This window comes from Leuciscus leuciscus, assembly GCF_965113295.1.
Source record: "Leuciscus leuciscus genome assembly, chromosome: 2".
Classification (NCBI taxonomy): Eukaryota; Metazoa; Chordata; class Actinopteri; order Cypriniformes; family Leuciscidae; genus Leuciscus; species Leuciscus leuciscus.
The window spans coordinates 61326172-61347197 of NC_138726.1; the positions used below are offsets into that span (position 1 = coordinate 61326172).

At 45.8% G+C, this 21026-nt stretch overlaps 1 protein-coding gene and 1 long non-coding RNA gene across 2 annotated transcripts in view; both read right to left on the reverse strand.

Annotated features, from left to right (window-relative positions):
• Positions 1-21026, reverse strand: part of LOC309492584 — a 335811-nt gene that overhangs the window by 221682 nt on the left and 93103 nt on the right. The window lies entirely within an intron of this gene.
• LOC309492937 (uncharacterized protein) lies at positions 8498-9760 on the reverse strand. The gene is made up of 2 exons (XM_082161974.1): positions 8989-9760; positions 8498-8940 (listed from the first exon to the last, which is right to left on the reverse strand). Exons 1-2 carry the CDS (start codon positions 9743-9745, stop codon positions 8585-8587), a joined length of 1113 nt encoding a protein of 370 aa, XP_082018100.1. The 5' UTR covers positions 9746-9760; the 3' UTR covers positions 8498-8584.

Here is a 21026-nt window from a genome sequence, read left to right on the forward strand (position 1 = left end):
TATGGAAGTTTTTTATACATTTCATGCAAGTATTGTGAAATATGTAACTCTGACGTGCATGTTGAATTGTGTATTGTTTGTATTTTCAGAGGGTCTAAAGTCCACTACCGTTGTTTTCTTTGCTATCCTTAAAGAAAAGCCACATTTATGGTTTTTTTGCTTTGTTTTGTACTTTTGCAAAATTCATAGACTTAAGAGTGGAAACTAATTCCAGTTTTTTTGTCTTTTACATTTATTTTTGTCCTGCTCTGGTTTCTAAAACATTTTCAACCCCAAAAAGCCAAAGCTATTGTTAATGCTGTGTCCCTATGGTCACAGTCGGAAATAAAAGACCCTAAATTTAAGTTTGCCTGTGTTTTGGACCTTTCATTCCTTTGACAGAAAGCGGTCAGCCGGCAACACTTTTTGGTACCAGGAGTGGGGTCTCCTTGCTAGCATTTGGGGGTTTATTTGGGTTTTGTGGCATACTGATATACAACGGTAGTGGTGAAGAGGAGTTTAGAGCCATCACCAGGAGGGTCTACAACGAGTGGCGTGGCGTGTCTGGAGAGACGTTGAGGGAGCAAGGCATTGGTGTTCCGAAAGCAGGAGGGCGCTCACGCTGTCGTAGAGAGTGAAGAAGTCGACGCAAGGCGGATAACTTCAAGTAAACCTGTGCGTGCAAACTTTTACTGTTGTGTGTGACAGTGGTGTGTTCTGAGCCAGAGACTGCATCAGAACATGGACCAGGACGAGGACCCAAGTGTGCTCAACGCTCAAGCTGGACCTAGCCACAATGTGGATGGGGCAGAGGCTGTGGACTATGGTGATGCAGGTAACCCGGTGGCACAGCTCCAGTCTCAGATTTCAGAGCTGGGTCAAAAACATGACCAAGTACTGTCTGTTCTTGCCAACATGAGTAATGCTAATACCAGATCCTATGTATACATTCCACGTGAGCGTCAAATTGTTCCTTTCAGTGGTGACTGTTGTAAGGATAACCAAACCGTAGATGAGTTTATTGATGAAATTGAACGAGTCATTCGAGTACGGGGTTTAAACAGTGAGGATCAGGTAGACTTTATTCTTTCTCATTTGAGAGGTTCAGCCTTGGATGAGATTAAGCTGTGTATGGGGGGAGAGATAAAACAACCTCAGGAGCTGTTTTCTTATTTAAGGGGAGCTTTTAGAGAAAAACGCACAACACCACAGCTGTTACATGCATTTTATGCACGCAGACAATCAGATGGGGAAGATTTTCGCGACTTTTCCCATGCTTTGTCTCAGCTTTTAAATGCTGCTCTCCAACAGTCCTCTCATGTTGTGTCTGACCCACAGCTAGCTCTCAGAGACCAGTTCATTGAAGGGGTGCGAGACTCTACCCTTCGCAGAGAACTGCGCAGGTTTGTGAGGGAGCGGCCACACTGTACGTTGTTTGACATCCGTGAGGAGGCTATGATGTGGTGCATGGAAGACAAACCTCACAGTGCCAATGTTGCTCGAAGTAGGAAAATTGTGGGTGCAGGGCCGGTTGAGATATCAGAGCAGGCAAACTCGGGCGGTACAGTGCCCACCGAGCTGGCTGTAACTCTTCAGGAAGTGGTTAAAGTTATCGCTCAGCAAGGCAAAGCTATTGGTGAGCTTACCAGTGCAGTACGTGAACTTACCATGCAGAAAGCCAATGTTGTCCCTGACAAGAGCACAAAACCAAAATTCAGGCCAAGGTATACCGGCGATGGTCAGCCAATCTGTCTAAGATGTGAAGGAATAGGACACTTAGCTCGAAACTGCACAGCACCACATGGCTCAAAGGCTGCGTCCAGTTCTGCCTCAATGTCTGCGGTACCGGGAAACGGTGTCCCTCCATTGCAGTGAGCCGAGTAATGCGAGGTAAGCCTGAAGGCTCAAACAGTAACCCATTGACTAAGGAAAGGTTTCTTGAGCGTGCAGTAGGCACATGTCCAGAGGTTAGTATCTGCATTGGTGGTGAGCCTGCTCGTTGTTTATTAGACACAGGAAGTAACGTGAGCACACTTACTGAGAGTTTTTTCAGAGAGCACCTCCATGGTGAGGATCAAGATATTCACTGTACAGCTAAGTGGCTAAAGATAACAGCAGCCAACAAACTACCTTTACCGTACCTTGGATATGTGGAATTAGATATCAAAGTTATGGGACTGACCATACCGGAATGTGGATTCCTAATAGTAAGGGACGAGGGTGGTCCAGAGCCCGACGCAACCCCACCAGGCATAATAGGAATGAATATAGCTCAGAGATGCAGACAGCTTGTTCTTTCTGAGTTTGATAACACTCTGGGAGGTAAATTGGACTCTGTTTGGAGGGAAGCTTTCCAGCGAGTACAGGAGGTGGAGCTCGTTGAAAAGGTGTCAATAGCCAGAGTAAGTGGCAGACGCAAAGCATATGTACCCGCCGCCTCTGTTGCCACGGTCTATGTCAGGGTCCACAAGAGACCAGCGGACAATGATGCTTGGGCATTGTTAGAGCCAGGAAACAGATCCTTGCCGGGTGAGTTGGTCCCAGTTCCGACCTTAGTGCCCCCTCATAGTCATGTTTTTCCAGTCCAGTTGGTAAATTTTTCATCGGATAATGTTTGGTTGCTTCCCAAGACTCCGGTGGGTGTACTTAGCCATTGTCAATGCGTGGAGAGTAACCCCTGTGAAGTGAGGTTTCATCGCATGTCAGCTGATCAAGAAGACATGTCCGTTGATCAAGAAGTTAGACAAGATCCTGACAGTGACATGAGACACCTGCTAGATAGACTACGGATAGGAGGTACGTCAGAGCAACAGACGGAGCTAGTTGAACTTTTGAGGAGATATGCTGATGTGTTTGCAGTCTGTGAAGAGGACCTAGGGTACACGGACAGGGTGAAGCATGAGATCCCTTTAGTAGATGATACTCCAGTTGTCCAACCATACCGACGCATACCTCCGAACCAGTTTGAAGAAGTCAGGGAACATATTTCCAAGTTGCTCAGAAAAGGTGTCATCCACGAGAGTTCCAGTTCTTACGCCTCACCAATTGTGCTGGTGCGCAAGACTGATGGGAGTCTCAGACTTTGTGTGGACTACAGGAAATTAAACGCTAAGACCAGACGTGATGCTTTCCCGTTACCACGCATAGATGAGAGTCTGGATGCCTTGGGGGGAGCAGAGATCTTTTCGACGATAGACCTGGCCAGTGGCTATCATCAAGTTGCTGTACATGAGAAAGACTGCCACAAGACTGCATTTGTAACTCCGTTCGGGCTATATGAGTATTGCCGTATGCCTTTCGGGCTTTGCAATGCCCCTGCCACTTTCCAGCGCCTCATGCAGTCTATCATGAGTGACCTGGTTTTTCACATCGCCCTTGTCTACCTAGACGACTTGCTAGTGTACTCGTCTACCTTCACAGATCATCTGGTGAGACTGGAAACGGTGTTCAAAAGGCTGAGAGATACTGGGCTAAAAGTCAAGGTGGAGAAATGTCACTTCTTGCAGCCGGAGGTCAGGTTTCTTGGACATCAAGTCTCAGCTCAGGGAGTGAGCGCAGACCCGGACAAAGTAAGTGCGGTAGCGCAGTGGCCAACACCTAGCACCCTTAAAGATCTCAGATCATTCCTGGGCTTCTGCAGTTATTACCGCAGATTTATAGAGGGTTTTTCCCAGGTTGCTGGTCCGCTGCATGACACAGTCAATGCTTGTCTTCGAGGGAATAGTCCTTGCAGGACAGATCAGCTGTTTAAGGACTCTTGGTCTCCCCTTTGTCAGTCAGCCTTTGTGCAACTCAAAGAAAAGTTGACTAGTGCACCGACGTTGGGATATGCTGATTTCACCCTCCCGTTTGTTTTGGAGACAGACGCTAGCAAGCTTGGGTTGGGTGCCGTCTTATACCAGCATCAGAAAGGGAAAAAGACTGTGATAGCATATGCGAGCAGGAGGCTACGTGGGGCGGAGCGGAATGATCGTAATTATAGCAGTATGAAGTTGGAGCTGTTGGCCCTCAAGTGGGCGGTGACAGAAAAATTCCGGAGTTACCTGTTGGGATCAAGGTTCACCATCATTACTGACAACAATCCCCTCTGTCACCTTACAACTGCCAAGCTAGGGGCCATTGAGCAGCGATGGGCAGCTCAACTTGCTGTTTTCGATTTCGATGTGAAGTACCGTCCTGGGCGATGCAACACAGCAGCGGATGCACTCTCGAGAAGACCAGGATTGGATGAGGTGGAGCCTGAAAGTGAGGACATGGAGTATGACGACTGTGTTGCCATCTGTAACTCACTTAGAACTGGAACAGCCTTGGGACCTGATCTGGTGGCCGCAGGGATTGAGTGTGGCAAAGTTCGGCAGATGCAGGCGTCCACTGCAGATGAGGACAGTGTTGACTGTGAGAATATCCCTACCTTGCCGGGATACTCAAAAGCAGACCTTCGCCAGTTTCAGGAGTCCGATCCGACTCTCTGTGTCTTTAGAAAGTTCTGGAGCAGAAGAAGAAAACCAACTTACCAGGAGAGAATAGAGTTGTCCAAACCTGTGCTGTCCCTATTGAAACAGTGGAAGAAAATCAAGGAGAAAGAAGGTCTCCTGTATCGTGTAGTTGAAGATGTTCACAATGGGGAGTGCCACCAGATACTGTTACCTACATGCTTGACTGAACAGGTTCTGAAAAGCGTCCATGACCAATTGGGGCATCAAGGAATAGAACGAACCCTGAGCTTGTTAAAACCGAGGTGTTTTTGGGGGGGTATGTACGAGGATGTGGAAAAGTGGGTGAAAAATTGTCAGCGGTGTGTGTTGGCAAAGATGCCGCAGCCTAAAATCCAAGCACCCTGGACACCATTCTTAGCTTCCCAACCACTGGAAGTTGTTGCAGTAGATTTTACCACTCTAGAGCCAGCTACAGATGGCCGTGAAAATGTCCTTGTGGTGACGGACGTATTCACCAAATTTAGTCAGGCATTCCCTACCCGTGACCAAAAGGCGGAAACTACTGCTAAGATCCTCCTAAAGGAATGGTTTTTAAAGTATGGAGTGCCACAACGCCTGCATTCCGACCAGGGTAGAAATTTTGAGAGCGCTGTCATTGCTGAGCTTTGCAAGCTCTACGGAGTAAAGAAAACTCGCACCACACCACATCACCCTCAAGGAAACCCACAGTGCGAGAGGTTCAATAGAACTCTCCATGATCTCCTACGAACGCTCCCACCAGAGAAAAAACGCAAATGGCCGGAGCACCTAGCAGAGCTTGTGTATGCCTATAATGTGACACCACATTCCTCCACAGGCTATTCCCCATACCATTTGCTGTTTGGCATTCAACCCCATCTTCCGATCGATGCTTTGCTGGGACAAGAACCAGATGCTGTCTCGGGGCAAGACTGGCTGGACGCACACAAGGAAAGACTCCTGGATGCACATGTCCGAGCAAAAGAGTATACGGAGAGGAAAGCAGCAGAGAGAGTGGCACAGCAAGAAGAGAAAGTGTATTGCCCAGCAGTGGAGGTTGGACAGTGTGTGTACCTGCGCCATCGACCTCCTGGGAGGAACAAAATCCAAGACGCCTGGTCATCTACTGTGTATAAAGTGATAGAGGTCCAAGGATCGACGTATGCGGTAGAGCCTATAGAAGGAGGACCAATAAGAAGGGTACACCGATCCAATCTCAGACCTCACATGAATAAGGTTCCGGTGCCAGCACCAAGGATTCGGAAACCACCTGTTATTAAGGATATACCTACCCCAGTTTTGGAGATGGAGATGCCATCACTGGATGTAGAGTGTGTGTTGGTGGAAGAAGTCCGATGTCCAAGGGAAGAACCAGTGCTTAATCCAACACTGGAAGTACAAGAACCACAAGTTGTTGAACCTTGTAGTAGTACTGGAGATCAGAGGGAGGAAATTGATGAGGCTTCTGTTTCGAGGTTCAAGAGTAATGAGGCTCCTCATGAAACTCTGGAAGTAGACCCTGAGTCTGTTGAATTAGAGTCAGAAGATATTGACTTACCTGTCGAAGCGTCGGTGTTGGAGCCTGTACCTGCACCTAGAAGGAAAAAAGAAAGTAGCACTCAGCTAAAGATACCATGTCCTGAGCCGCGTAAGACACAGAGAGCAACAGCTGGGGTACACAGTAATCCAAATAGATTACCTAAATCAGCTTGTAGTTCAATGACTTTGAGCCCTGATGTGCTTTCCCAGGTGTTGGCGGGTATGGTTCTTTACACTTCAGGAAGACTCCAGGGGGGGCTTGAGGAATGAGCAGAGTTACTAGTCACCGAGGACGTTGACTATAAGCAGGGGAGAGTGTAACCGGGGGAAGGAAAAAGTTATTACATGTAAATGTGTAATGGGGATCAATGTCATATAGTACTAGTAATGTGTGAATGATGTATACAGATACCTGTTCCTTTCTGTTAAATTATGACGCTGGCCCTTTAAGATTTCGGTGGGTGAGATCTCGTCTGGAAGTTAGTCTCACGAGAGTTAGAGCTGTAGTAGCGCGGTTAACAGAGTGTGTATTGCATCATCTGTGCTTTCGAATACAAGTAATAGTTGGATAAAACACCAAGAGGGTGAAATATTCACTTGTATTATCCCAATATTGAGTTGGTGAGAAGAACATCGATGTGATTGAGTTGTGATGTATGACTGATGACGATTGATCGTGATCCGTGAAGTGTTTCTCCTCGTGTCAAAAACACGGTTTATTGACTAATCATAAAGCGTAAGTTTGTTTTATTTACTTGCCTGTTCTGTAATGAGTAATATGTGTATAATTGTTTATTGTGTAACAGTTAAGTGATATATTTCTTGTTAAATACAGAGGGGAGAAATAGTGCTGAATAGGCCCTCTGTGAGATCCAAATTGTGTTCATCGATACAGAGTGAGTTGATTTCTTTGATATGGAAGTTTTTTATACATTTCATGCAAGTATTGTGAAATATGTAACTCTGACGTGCATGTTGAATTGTGTATTGTTTGTATTTTCAGAGGGTCTAAAGTCCACTACCGTTGTTTTCTTTGCTATCCTTAAAGAAAAGCCACATTTATGGTTTTTTTTGCTTTGTTTTGTACTTTTGCAAAATTCATAGACTTAAGAGTGGAAACTAATTCCAGTTTTTTTGTCTTTTACATTTATTTTTGTCCTGCTCTGGTTTCTAAAACATTTTCAACCCCAAAAAGCCAAAGCTATTGTTAATGCTGTGTCCCTATGGTCACAGTCGGAAATAAAAGACCCTAAATTTAAGTTTGCCTGTGTTTTGGACCTTTCATTCCTTTGACAGAAAGCGGTCAGCCGGCAACATACACATATTGTATAAGCAGGAGCGCCAGTGCTTCCAGATTCTTGAAGTAAACCTGACCGAGCTTTTCCTCGGACAGACCAAAGCTTGTACAATACAGTTTGACTGATGCAGGCCTAATGCCAGCTGCACAAGATCTTATTCCACTGTTAATAAACATCTCACTTGCACTGCTGTGCCGCGCGGTACCTGCAATAGCATTCTCAGAGAGTCATTGTATGCCACCATCAGAGCCTGCATGCTCTTCTTTTTGTAGCTGCGCCAGAGGTGCAGATAATAAAATGTGTTTGGGACATGAACTAAATTAAACAGTCACTAGTAATTACAGGCACACGCAAAACCATTTTAACATAAACAGGCTCAGAAAGGTTAGGATTAGCAAGATCATGTCTTCATAACTATAAACCTTAAACCTTATGTTACCTTATACCTTATGAATTAAGTAATTGTAAGTAAAAATTAAAGTAAATCTGAATAACTACATTTAGTATCATGATGACTTAAAAATTAGTACACTAAAAAGTAACGTAACTCAAATAATTGTAAGAAACCAATAAAAAAACAATATATGAGTAATCCACTAAAAACGCATACAAACATGTGTAACTATCACTGCATTATTGCTTTTCAAAAATATAGATTTCCCTGTTTGTATGATTAATTGTGTTCAACTTGTGAAAGATGAAGAATATTGAGTATACTGAGTATATTGAAACTGATCAATATCATTTTTATTTTGTCTTTAAATATGTTAATTGAAATGTAACACAAATATGAAGCATATCTTAAACATACAATTTGGTTGTGCGATGCAAAATGCTCATGAAAAAAAAATGGATAACGTGCTCATTTTAGGTAAAATTAACTGTTGGATATTTAGCCGTTTAGTTTGGTATATGTCCAAATCAAGCAATCACTGAAAGATTTTTAGAGTGTATGTTTAATAATGCTGTGTCAAACATAGTGTTTTTGCAGGCAAATATCCCTTTCATCCAGTGCTGTTTGAATGCAAATAGATTCAGACAGTATTGCAAATGCGCTTGGCCAATTAACTGGAGAGAAACAACCAAGAATGGATAATTCACTGATGATTGGCATTGCTGAGTCAGTCAATATCATTATCAATATCAAAGTCAGTCAGAAATATAATGGAAGACATAATAACTGCTCAAATTTTGGCAAAGAAATAGTTTCAGTCTGAGTACACAGTGCATACAGCTGTACAGCTGCATAAAATATAAATGGAAATATTGAATTTACAACAGCAGTTTGTTGTATTTCATTCATAATGAAGAATTCTATTGAAGCTTCTTATAAACATTAGAAGGCAGTTGTTCTGCCTTTTTAACAACCCCTTTTGCATTCTCACGGTTAGCTTTGGCTGCCATCTTAATGGCGTCAAGCACAGAATCAGCTTCTTCTGCTGCTTTGTATCCAGTGATTCCTCCTCCGATCGCTCCTGCAAGAGCTGCAGTTCCTAATATGATGCCTGCAGCGATCCCTGTACCAGCTGCTGCTCTGATGCCAGCGCCTGCAGCAACTCCTGCCTCCACCGCTACTGCTGCTGCTCCTCCTGCTGTTCCTGCTCCTGTTCCTGTTACTATCCCTGCCTCCACCGCTACTGCTGCTGCTCCTGCTGTTCCTGCTGCTGCTGCTGCCTCCACCACTCCCGCCACTGCTGCTGTTCCTGTTTCTGCTGCTCATGCTCCTGCTGCCACTGCTGCTTTATCTGCTAATGTGCTTGCAGCAGTAACAGATGTGGCTATTGCTTTAAATACGTCTTTGAATTTAGCCGCTTTCAGTAAAGCCACAACAGATCCAACTGCAACACCGATGCCCATAAAAGCACCAACCAGAGTCCCTGTAGCCACTCCTGCAAACCTAATGAGATATTTTTTATAAACATTCTTCTTCGCAGCCTCTCGCTTCTCTTCTGGAGTCAAAAGAATAGTGTCCATACCATTCATCTCGTCTTGAATGTCTTCCTCTACACTTGACATCAGCTCATTGGTGTAGCAGCCGTTCTCTTTCACCATCTTGTCGATGGTCTCCAGCATATTTTTCACATGAACCCTGTTGTTCCTGTAGCCTAATTGACAGTCATTCCAGTGTTTATTGTCAATAACGTGACAGCGGCCTCCACATTTATCAACAAGCTCCTGCAGTTTTGGACTCTTCTTCACAAATTCCTCGATGCTTTGATCTTCTAGATCTTCACCATGAGTGAATAAAACCACTGCATGTTTAAAGGTATCCTCTCCACACCATTCAACTATTTTATCCAGAATCTGTATTTCCTGTCCTGTGCACCTTTGAACTTTTATAACGATGACAAAGGCATCAACAGCAGGAGCACATTCAATAATGGATCTAATGATCTCAAATTTGATGATTTCCTCATCAAGACGTGTGTCAAAGATTCCAGGCGTGTCAATAATGAATGTTCTTCCATCAACCATCGCAACTCCTGATTTACATTCAGCTGTTGAAGATTCAGGTGAAGATTTGTCACGGTTGATGAATTCATTGACTCTTCCTTGCGTGTTGTGTTTGTGTGTGTATGAGCGTGTGGGCGTGGTCGCTGATTATTCTCCGGGATAATCAGTGGCAGGTGATCTGGTGTTTGTCAGATCGTTGTCTTGTGGATGTTCCCCGTTCAGTTCCGGTTCCTCGTCTCCTTGTGTTTCCAGCCTGAGTTCCGTTTGGATGTTCGTCATTGCAGATTGTCTTCACTCCTCACGTCTTGTCTTCACCGGGAATTCACCTCATCTGACCTTGCTACCCTGAGTTACCCACGCAAGCCTGCGTTACCGACGCACCCTGAGCTCTCTCTGAGGATCGTTAGATTCTTCTGCATCACACCCTGAGTTTCCCTGAGGACCGTGAGAACTCTGCATTGACTGTGTCTGTTCCCGGTTTCTTCCTACACGCTCTGAGTCTGGATATATTGTCTAATAAACTCCAGTTTTACTTGCTATTGTCTCCTCGATTACTTGCCGTCACAGAACGATCTGACCACGATGGAGGCAGCAAGCAACCCCGAGCTCGCGGATTATTTCGCTCACAGCACTGCTCGCATGGAACGGCAGGAGGAGCATCTTGCCGCGACCGGTAGAGCGGTGCAAGCGTTGGTGACGCAGGTGTCAGGGCTCACCCAGCAAATACAACAACTTGCGACGCCCGCTGCGCCAACCCCACCGCCTGTTCCCCCCACTCCTCCCACACCTAATCGTCCGTCAGAGCCCCGTTTACCGACGCCTGAGAGATATTCGGGTGAGCCAAACTATTGTAGAGCTTTCTTGACCAAATGCTCTATGTTTTTTTGCCCTTCAGCCTCAGACTTTCTGCACAGAGGATTCGAGAGTGGCCTTCGTGCTCACCCTGCTGTCTGGACGTGCAGCTCTGTGGGGGACGGCGGTGTGGGAGAACCAACGACCATGCTGTTCCTCGTTCGCGGCACTCTCTGAAGAGATGAAGAGGGTGTTTGACCGTGCAGTCGCCGGGAGAGAAGCGGCTCGTCAGCTCACGGACATCGTCCAGGGTGAAAGACCAGTAGCTGACTATTCCATCGAGTTCCGCACCCTCGCTGCAGAGTGCCGCTGGAACGAGGAGGCGCAGTGGGACGTTTTCCTGCATGGGCTGGCTGACCGCATCCAACGCGAGATCTACGCCCTGGGGCTACCCACGAGTCTCAACAAACTTATTGATCTGGCATTACGAGTGGACGCTCGTCTGAGTCGTTTGGAGCAACGTACCCGTACTACTTTGGTTCATGGAGTTTTGAGACCCCCTCAGCCCAGTGGTCGGGATGCGGTCAGCCCTGTCGAGGATCACGAGCCCATGCAGGTGGGTCGAGCCCGACTCTCTCGGGAGGAGAGGGAGAGAAGGAGATCCCGAGGTTTGTGCTTGTACTGTGGGGGCTCTGGGCACTTCCTCAATAACTGCCCGGTAAAAGAGCGAGCCCGACAGTAGAGAGGAGGATTCTGTCGGGCGGGGTCTCCACTTCTAAAACCTCTTCCACTCTCCTTCCGGTGAGATTGCTGTGGGTAACTCAAACTCATCAATGCCAAGCACTCATCGATTCCGGAGCTGAAGGTAATTTCATGGACTGGTCACTTGCACATAGACTTCAGTTACCCACCATACCACTCACTAACAGGATTACCGTCAACGCACTCAATGGTCAACAGTTACCCACAGTATCGCACTCCACCTGTCAGTTAACTCTCATTACATCCGGCAATCACTCTGAAGAACTGTCATTTCTCCTCATGGACTCACCCCAGTTTCCCATTGTCCTCGGTCACCCCTGGTTGGTGCAGCATAAACCCAGGGTGGACTGGGGACTTAACACTGTTTCTGCCTGGAGCACTGAGTGTTATGCGTCTTGTTTGGTGTCTGCTGGTTCGTCTCTGTCTTGTTCTGTCTTGCAGGAGGAGCCGGTGAATTTGTCAAACGTGCCCGAGGAGTACCTCGACCTGAAGGAAGTGTTCAGTAAGTCCAGAGCTGCTTCTCTTCCTCCGCATCGTCCCTATGACTGTGCTATAGATTTACTGCCAGGTACGTCTCCGCCCAAGGGCAAGCTTTACTCTCTGTCTGTTCCCGAGAGGGAGGCCATGGAGAAATATATTTCTGATTCTCTGGCATCCAAATTCATCCGACCTTCCTCTTCTCCAGCGGGGGCGGGGTTCTTTTTTGTGGGTAAGAAGGACGGTTCTCTGCGACCTTGCATTGACTACCGAGGGCTGAATAACATCACGGTAAAGAATACTTACCCTTTGCCGTTGATGTCTTCAGCCTTCGAGAGGTTGCAGGGAGCGTCGGTCTTTACAAAACTGGACTTACGTAATGCTTATCATTTGGTCCGCATCAGGAAGGGGGATGAATGGAAGACCGCTTTTAACACCCCCAGGGGGCACTTTGAATATTTGGTTATGCCTTTCGGGCTCTCCAATAGCCCAGCGGTCTTCCAGGCACTCGTCAATGACGTGCTGAGAGACATGGTCGATCAGTTCATTTATGTCTACCTGGATGACATATTGATTTTTTCTTCGTCTCTCCAGGAACACGTTCAGCACGTCAGACGAGTGCTTCAGAGGTTGCTAGAGAATGGGCTTTTTGCCAAGGCGGAGAAATGCGCGTTTCATGCACTGTCTGTCCCTTTCCTAGGTTACGTCATTTCGTCTGAGGGAGTGCGTATGGATCCTGACAAAGTTAAGGCTGTGGTGGATTGGCCAAGTCCAGATTCCCGTAAGGCCCTACAGAGGTTTCTGGGGTTCGCCAATTTTTACCGACGTTTCATTCGTAATTACAGTCAACTAGCCGCACCTCTGACTGCCTTGACCTCCCCCAGAACGACGTTCAGGTGGTCTGAAACAGCCGAAGCTGTATTCACCAACCTGAAGAGCCGCTTCGTTTCGGCTCCCATTCTCACGACCCCTGATCTCTCACGTCAGTTCGTGGTGGAGGTCGACGCGTCAGAGGTGGGGGTAGGCGCAGTGCTTTCTCAGCGCTCTTCTTCAGACGACAAGATGCATCCTTGCGCGTTCTTTTCTCATCGTTTATCGCCTACCGGACGTAACTATGACATTGGTAACAGGGAGTTGTTGGCAGTCAAGTTAGCATTGGAAGAATGGCGACATTGGTTAGAAGGGTCGGGGGTACCTTTTATCGTCTGGACTGATCACAAGAACTTAGAATACATTCGATCTGCTAAAAGACTCAACTCCAGGCAGGCTCGGTGGGCTCTTTTTTTCGGTCGTTTTGATTTTACTCTTTCGTACCGCCCAGGTTCTAAAAACATCAAACCCGATTCTTTATCTCGTATTTTTGATCCATCCGAACGCCCGTCCACTCCCGAGTGCATTTTACCGGAGACTCTATTCATCTCCACACTCCGATGGGAGGTCGAATCGAGGGTCAAGACGGCCTTAGAAGGGGTAACGCCTCCGTCCCGGTGCCCACCGAACCGTTTGTTTGTGCCGGAGGGATTACGGTCCGAGGTTATTCAGTGGGGTCATTGTTCCAATGTAGCCTGTCACCCAGGAGTAAATCGTACTAGATTTTTAGTTAAGCAACGATTCTGGTGGCCGTCTATGGCTTGCGACATTCGGGATTTTGTTTTGGCTTGCTCGGCCTGTGCGGTTGGTAAGACTTCCAATCGACCCCCAGATGGGTTTCTTCAACCGCTGTCTGTCCCTTCGAGACCTTGGTCCCACATCGCGCTAGATTTTGTTACCGCCCTCCCGCCCTCCCAAGGCAATACGGTTGTTTTAACCGTAGTGGACCGGTTCTCGAAGGCGACTCATTTTATTCCCTTGCCCAAATTGCCTTCAGCCAAGGAAACAGCGGTGACTGTCATCGATCACGTCTTTCGGTTACATGGCCTCCCGACGGACGTGGTCTCTGACAGGGGATCCCAATTCGTCTCCAAATTTTGGCAGGAGTTTTGTAAATTACTGGGGGCCACTGTCAGTCTGTCCTCGGGTTACCACCCCCAGAGCAATGGTCAGACCGAGAGAGCCAACCAAGATTTAGAGAGAATGTTGCGATGTGTGGTGTCAAAGAATCCTTCCTCCTGGTGCCAACAACTTTCTATGGTGGAGTACGCACACAACTCGTTACCAGTGTCATCTACGGGCCTATCTCCATTTGAGTGTAGCTTAGGGTACCAGCCACCAATTTTTCCTAGTCTGGAATCCGAAGTCGCGGTCCCCTCTGCTCACGCCTTCGTCCAGAGGTGTCACCGTACATGGACCAGAGCCCGTGAGACTCTGCTCCAAGTAAGGGTGCGCACCAAGGTCAAGGCCGATCGCCACCGGTCAAGACCTCCCGTATACGTCGTCGGATCCAAAGTGTGGCTTTCTACTAAGAATATTCCTCTCCGTTCCGTTTCGAATAAGTTGGCTCCTAAATTTATTGGCCCGTTTCCTGTCACCAAAGTCATTAGTCCGGTGACAGTCCGACTCAAACTTCATCCTGCGTACAGGAGAATTCATCCTGTGTTCCATGTTTCCAAATTGAAGCCCGTATTTTATTCTCCCATTAATCCGCCGGTCCCGGTTCCTCCACCGCCGCGTCTCGTAGACGGGGAACCATCTTATTCGGTAAATCGTATTCTGGACTCGAGACGGAGGGGACGCGGATTTCAGTATCTGGTGGACTGGGAGGGTTACGGTCCGGAGGAGAGAAGTTGGGTGCCTGCTAGGGACATATTGGATCAATCCCTTATTGATGATTACAATCAACAGGTAGGTGCTTCTGGGAGCGCCAGGAGGCGTTCCTAGGGGGAGGGGTACTGTCACGGTTGATGAATTCATTGACTCTTCCTTGCATGTTGTGTTTGTGTGTGTATGAGCGTGTGGGCGTGGTCGCTGATTATTCTCCGGGATAATCAGTGGCAGGTGATCCTCATTCCCAGTGGCTATTTATACTCACCGTGTGCGCTTTGTGTTTGTCAGATCGTTGTCTTGTGGATGTTCCCCGTTCAGTTCCGGTTCCTCGTCTCCTTGTGTTTCCAGCCTGAGTTCCGTTTGGATGTTCGTCATTGCAGATTGTCTTCACTCCTCACGTCTTGTCTTCACCGGGAATTCACCTCATCTGACCTTGCTACCCTGAGTTACCCACGCAAGCCTGCGTTACCGACGCACCCTGAGCTCTCTCTGAGGATCGTTAGATTCTTCTGCATCACACCCTGAGTTTCCCTGAGGACCGTGAGAACTCTGCATTGACTGTGTCTGTTCCCGGTTTCTTCCTACACGCTCTGAGTCTGGATATATTGTCTAATAAACTCCAGTTTTACTTGCTATTGTCTCCTCGATTACTTGCCGTCACAAGATTCAGTTGTGAATATTCGTTCACTGGAAATTGTATTTCCACTGAGAATTGTATTTCCACTGCTGCTTTTGCCATCTCCTGTTTTTCCAAGAAGAACTATTTTTCTTGCAGGTTTAGACTCTATTTGAAAAAGACACTCTGGTAAGTAAAAAGTGTTTTGAGTACTGATAAAAACCTATAGCATGTTAATACATATTAAAGAGATTTGACTGTAGTCTTATTTTATTAACACTGTTCTTACCTTTCATTATGTGTGTACAGTGCTGAGCTGAATATCTGCAATGCCGGAAATAATATTCAGGACATTATTAACATTGTTACATTATTGTTTTTCTAAATTGTTTAGACACTAAAATCAAGTCAAATATCTTTGAAAGCATAATACAATTTGCTAAAGGAAAAAATCTCAAAACTATAAAGACTTTTTCTGTTTCATACAGGTTACAAACACAAATTTAACATGCGGTTCACTGGGACTCTAAGTGATTTAAATGAGATTTCTTGATTTATGTCATTGAAGGATTGAAACATGCATTGTCTGTAGAAAAAAATGTATGTGTGTAATTTTAATGTAACTGCAAGTATTTATGCAATTCTCAAAAGGAGGAACTTCTAACCTCTCAGTAGACATGTCTGCAACTTGTCTGATGCTGTTGCCCACAGTCCAATAGACCCAGTCCTGGCTGTCTGTGCCACACACACACACACACACACACACACACACACACACACACACACACACACAAAAAAGATATTTAATTATCTTAGCTCTTTTTACATTTTATAGAGAATAAAATAAGCCACAACCGGAGGCCAGAGTTTTATTTAATGATTTATTGAATTCTTTATTCATTCATTATTTGATAGGGGCAATGGACAGTAAAAACCTGCCCCAGAATTAGCTACAAAGCTAAATTTCATCTGCTGGCATATTTGGAAAGGACCAAATACCAAAATATCAAAATATAATTACGATACGATACGATAAAATCGTATCGTATCGTATACGATTTTATCGTATCGTAAACTAAAAAAAGTTTGGGGCCTGTGGTTTCTGAAAGCTCGGCATTCATGTTTTGACCAGCGACAGCCTATGACGTCACTACTAGTGCGACTCGGAAGTATAAAAGGGGCGCCTAGAGAACATGTCATCCTCTTTTTGTCTTCAGGGATTGTTTTGTGTGTAGCTTCAACCTGAAACTTCAAAAGGTATCATGGCTTGTGAAAAATGCTTCAGGAAGTGTGTGGATCTGTGTCTAAGATATTGACACTTGATGACACACAACTTGTTTGGGCTCAGAGCAAGTACGATCAGTTCTTGAGCGAACTGCTTGTGCCAACTGTGAGATTTTCCCTTGAGGAAACTCTGCTCTCGTCTGGCCCTCTTCTCGAGGAAAGAGGGACAGACATCTGTACCAGGCGATTCAGGTCCCGCTCGCACTGAGGCAGAGCAGAGGCTAGAATCATGGGGTTTCAGAGGGAGCTCGCCGAGGAGTTTGAGAGAGTTGTTAATCTCTCACAGCGAGTTGTTAATCTCTCCCAGGTCGGGGGCTTTCCCTGATGCAGTGAAACGAGCTGCGCCGCACTACAGATTTAGCTCTCCGGCCACCAAACAAACAGCGAACGGACGAACTTGATGGTGGCGATGGTGGTTGAACTTGGATGACATGGGGAGAAAGAAAAGCTTTTCTCGATGCACCAGTGTCACCTTCTGAACTTTGCGGCTACTCCGTCGAGGAGGTGATAGAAAGGTTTAGAGAGGCGAAGGCATGCTCAGCTGCATTTAAATCTTGCATAATATTGTGGTCTGAATCTGCGCTTCCTCACCCCAGGCACTTCTTGCATCAGCCCTGAGACTGGACCTATAATGAGTGATTCCTTCAATTTGGAGCCCTTCTGTAGGTCTGGCGTCGGGTTTGGTAGTAAGTTTGCTCTTTCAAGCTCTTTATGGTGATAGGCCTTCATTTTACGAATGTCGTTTAGGTCATCGCTCTACGGGCAGCAGGCTGAGCTCTGCTGTCTAAGTGGTGTCCGCAAAATAATATAGAATTCATAGGCAATTGGAAAAAGGTTTGTCTATATAATGAAATGCAGCAGGAAGTTTGGGGCCTTTTCTGTAACTCAGATTCACCCGTGAGGCTGAGAGTGTGTTTCCAGTGTGCTGATGTGTAATGTTTCTGACAAAGTCACTGCAAAGTTGAACAAGATTATAAATGATTATATAAGATGTTAATTATAGCTTTACAGGAAATTTTAATTTTTTTTTTAAAATGTTTAACACATTTTTATTGAAGTTCCTTCATGTTGTTTTTCCACACTTTATACAGTCTGTCAGTCTGTCATGTCAGTCAGTCATGTTTCGTGGGTTTTTTTATATTTACAGTTGGAGTATTTGTACTAGTAAAACATTTACACAACCCTCGGTAATGAAAGCAGGAAACAGTGAGGACTGTATTTATGTGATTATGTTACATTACATTCAATGCAAACAAATATAATCTATTAAAAGAGGCTAGTAAATAAATACACAAAACGAACATTCTGTCATTTTTAGTTTCACCACTAGAGAACACTCTCCATAAAACATGTGAGAGGACAAAAGAAGATTTCTGAATTCATTTCGATTTCTGAAGTGATTCAGTTGCTTTGCAAAAGGATTAATTGTGTTGAGTTGCTGGGAGCAATAACAGCATGGCACTACAGCAACGCCAAAAGTCATGGGGCGATTCTTAGGGAATGCACAAACTGATAAAAATTATTCCATCTTATTTTGCAACGCAAAAGTAAGTCCTTTTTATGAGATTTTGTATGAGTCTTCTGGTTAAATTAATGCACTACAAACCAGTGTGTTTATGACTATGATGAAGGAATTGAAACAATATGATAATTAAAAGTTTGCAATATAAAGTTGCATAATTGACTTTTTTAACAGATAAAATAACTGGAAGCGAATGAAACCAGAAGCCTCACACATTCAAGTTACAACTGGCCATGCCACTCTTTTTAGGTTAGACGTGGGAATATGCTGTAATTGAAATCAGTTCAGTTCATCTTTATTCATTTCCCAAGGGCAATTTGGTTGCAGGATAAAGCATAAGGCAATCACCATACAAACAATACAAACATATAAAACAGATCTTAAGACAAAATAAAATGTTCTCAATTCCAGTCAATCACACATCTTCACGTTAACAACATGATGTCACCGTGACACAAGAGCATTTTGTGTTTATGATGGCAAAAACTGAATAAAAAGAACAAAATGGTGCCATTCACTTTGAAAACAGCTGACAAAAAGCTAAATTAAAGTACTATTACATAAACTTGAAGCCTAATGCAGTGGTTCTCAACGGGCCTCTCTGGAGCCTCTTGTCTCTCTGTGGCTGGCCCCAATATTTGTGTTGGTGTAGTATAGTTCCCAACGGTGTTGTGTTCATAGCAGAATAGACTTGCTATCAGCTAGTTGGCCCTACCAGGCCTCCCTAAAAGCATGTCCCCAGCGGTATGGGTAGATGGCTGACAATACTGGCTTGCTTCAGGCCTAGTTGGCCTCTAATCCTCTAAGTGGTTTTCGAGTGTCGGGGTACACAGCCAGCAGTGTTGACGGTCAGGCACTGGTCTCCCTGACCCTGAGCCCCAACATGGGGTACTTGGCTGTTAAATTGACAGGCCAGTCAGACAATTGGCTTCAGTGGACCTTTCTGGAGCCGAGCCCCGATTATGATCAGCCAAATTAGATTTGCCACTGTATTGTTGCCCGTTTAGGCCTCCCAGTAGGCAAACCCCCAACAGCGTGTGTCATTTTTGCCAGCTAGTAAGACCACTGTCAGGCGGTTGGGCTTATCAGGCCACAGTGAAGCTCAGTCCCCAAATGTACTGGTCCATGGCAGTCAGTTTCTTACCTAAGAAAACTTTGAGGCGGCCGGCCTTAACAGGCCACTCTGAGACTGAGCCCCAGGACTTAGTAGGCCACCCTGGGTCTGACACCCGGAATCGGGGATCAGAGCAACCAGTTTTTTTAGCTTTCTATCAGGTAGTAGGCCTCACCAGGCCTCCCTGAAGGCGAGTTCCCACGTATGGGCAACTGGACAGCTAGCCTGACTGGCTATCAGGTAGTAGGCCTCACCAGGCCTCCCTGTAAGTGGTTTGCCAGCAATACTGGGTTCTGGCAGCTAGTGGCCGCTTGCTATCAGTTCAGCTGGCCTTAGCAGGCAGCTTCTGAAGGCGAGCTTGCGCCCTAGCATGACTAAAGTGTTCACTTTCTGCTACTGGTTCCCTCCCGGAACCTCTTTTTTATCTAACCTACAGTCTGGTTTGCCTACCAGGCAGGACATGTGCTCCCCTCACTGAGGGTCACTATGAGTACTCGGCCTCCTGAGTCTGGTCAGACAGTCGTAGGTCTCTCGTGAAGCCTCCCAGTTAGATCAGCCCTTAGGCCTTTTCAGGCCTCCTCAGTGCTTTGAAACATAAGCGCTGGGTAGATCCGTGGATCGAGCAGAGAAACTCCCCTTGCTAGCAAGGGTTGTAAACGCTATGCTGAGTCATGCTCTCCAGGAGACCCTGTCTCTGAGATCCGGGCGGAGTGGTTCACTGTCAGCTTCGCAGTCCCTCGGGTTGGATGCCTTACCTAAAGGCAAGTGTTCAGAGGCTCTGTCTTCGGACAGACAGGAATTTGACCAGACTGTTGAATAAACACTCTTGAGAAATATCAGAAAACATGAAAAAAATAATCACTTTAATGAGAAAATGCATAAATTTGTATTTTCACAGCTCTTTACAATCCAAAACGCTGAACCTCAATGCAGCATCCCTCTGTAACCCAACTGATGTTGATCCTAAAGCAAATCTTCAGATCCGGGTTACGGCCCCAATGCAACCAGCCTGGAGCTGACCGCTGTTACGTTTCTCTCTGTGTTGTGTACAATAAAGACCAGAACACTTGCCCCTTCCATTCGGAGGTTTATTGACAGTCACACCCAACATGAACTGGTCACCATCTGTGGATTACATCATGAAGTTCATATATCACTCGTGGGCATTTCGTGATGACAAATTCCTCTCCCCAGCGTATGCAAAACAAACTCATTATGTATAACAATTAAACAAAATACCCATTAACACTGAATCATAATATTAACACAATATAAAAATACAAAAATAGATTAAATTGAATCAATTTATACACTTTGTAAACTTAATTTGCTCATAAGACGAGGAGCAACGGGTGCACACTCACATCAAAATGTCGTCAGGACAGCGCCAAAAGCAAAATTCAGAATAAAAGTCTCTAAACGGAGCTAAAAACATCAGCGCGAGTTTAAACGCTCAAACCCAGAGGCGCTCGTGGAGCTACAAACATCAGCGCGAGTTTAAACGCTCAAACCCAGAGCCGCTCGCGGAGCTACAAATCCAAAGGTGCTTGGATCCATGTGAAAATTCACTCGCGCGACGCGTCTGTCTGACGGGAATCCGACGGCGGAGCCGCGGTGGAAACTGCTGCAGTCTTACCAGGAAATACGACGACAGCCGGTCTGGGAGCTGGAGTAGCCTGGCGCGAGGGAGATGCGAGCTTGGTGAGCTGAACTTAGTCAAACGGGAGCTGCGTGCTAATGGATGCATAGCTGTGTGGGTATACCTGGATAATTGACAGTACATTGCATTGGTCAGTGCAAGCCACTCTGGAACAAGGTCCTTTTGCTGACTTTTTGACTTTCTCTGTTGAACCATGGATACTCTCAAACTATTTTTCATTTTCTCTGCACTTTTCTCATATTTCTCAGTACCTTGCGTTACTCTATGTGCAATCAAACAACATGACCATGCTCATTTAAGCAGTAAAACAGACAAAGTATATTCATTTGATAGAGACTCTGCCTCTTTAATGATACTACGGACTTTTGGGTT

Bases quoted from the DNA above. Each gene is read 5' to 3' on its own strand.
- LOC309492937 (XM_082161974.1), bottom strand. From the start codon at position 9,745: ATGGTTGATGGAAGAACATTCATTATTGACACGCCTGGAATCTTTGAC. The intron at 8,941-8,988 runs GAGCAGCAGAAA...TGGTGGAGGCAG, and splicing joins AGCAGTGGCAGCAGGAGCAT to CAGCAGCAGCAGGAACAGCA.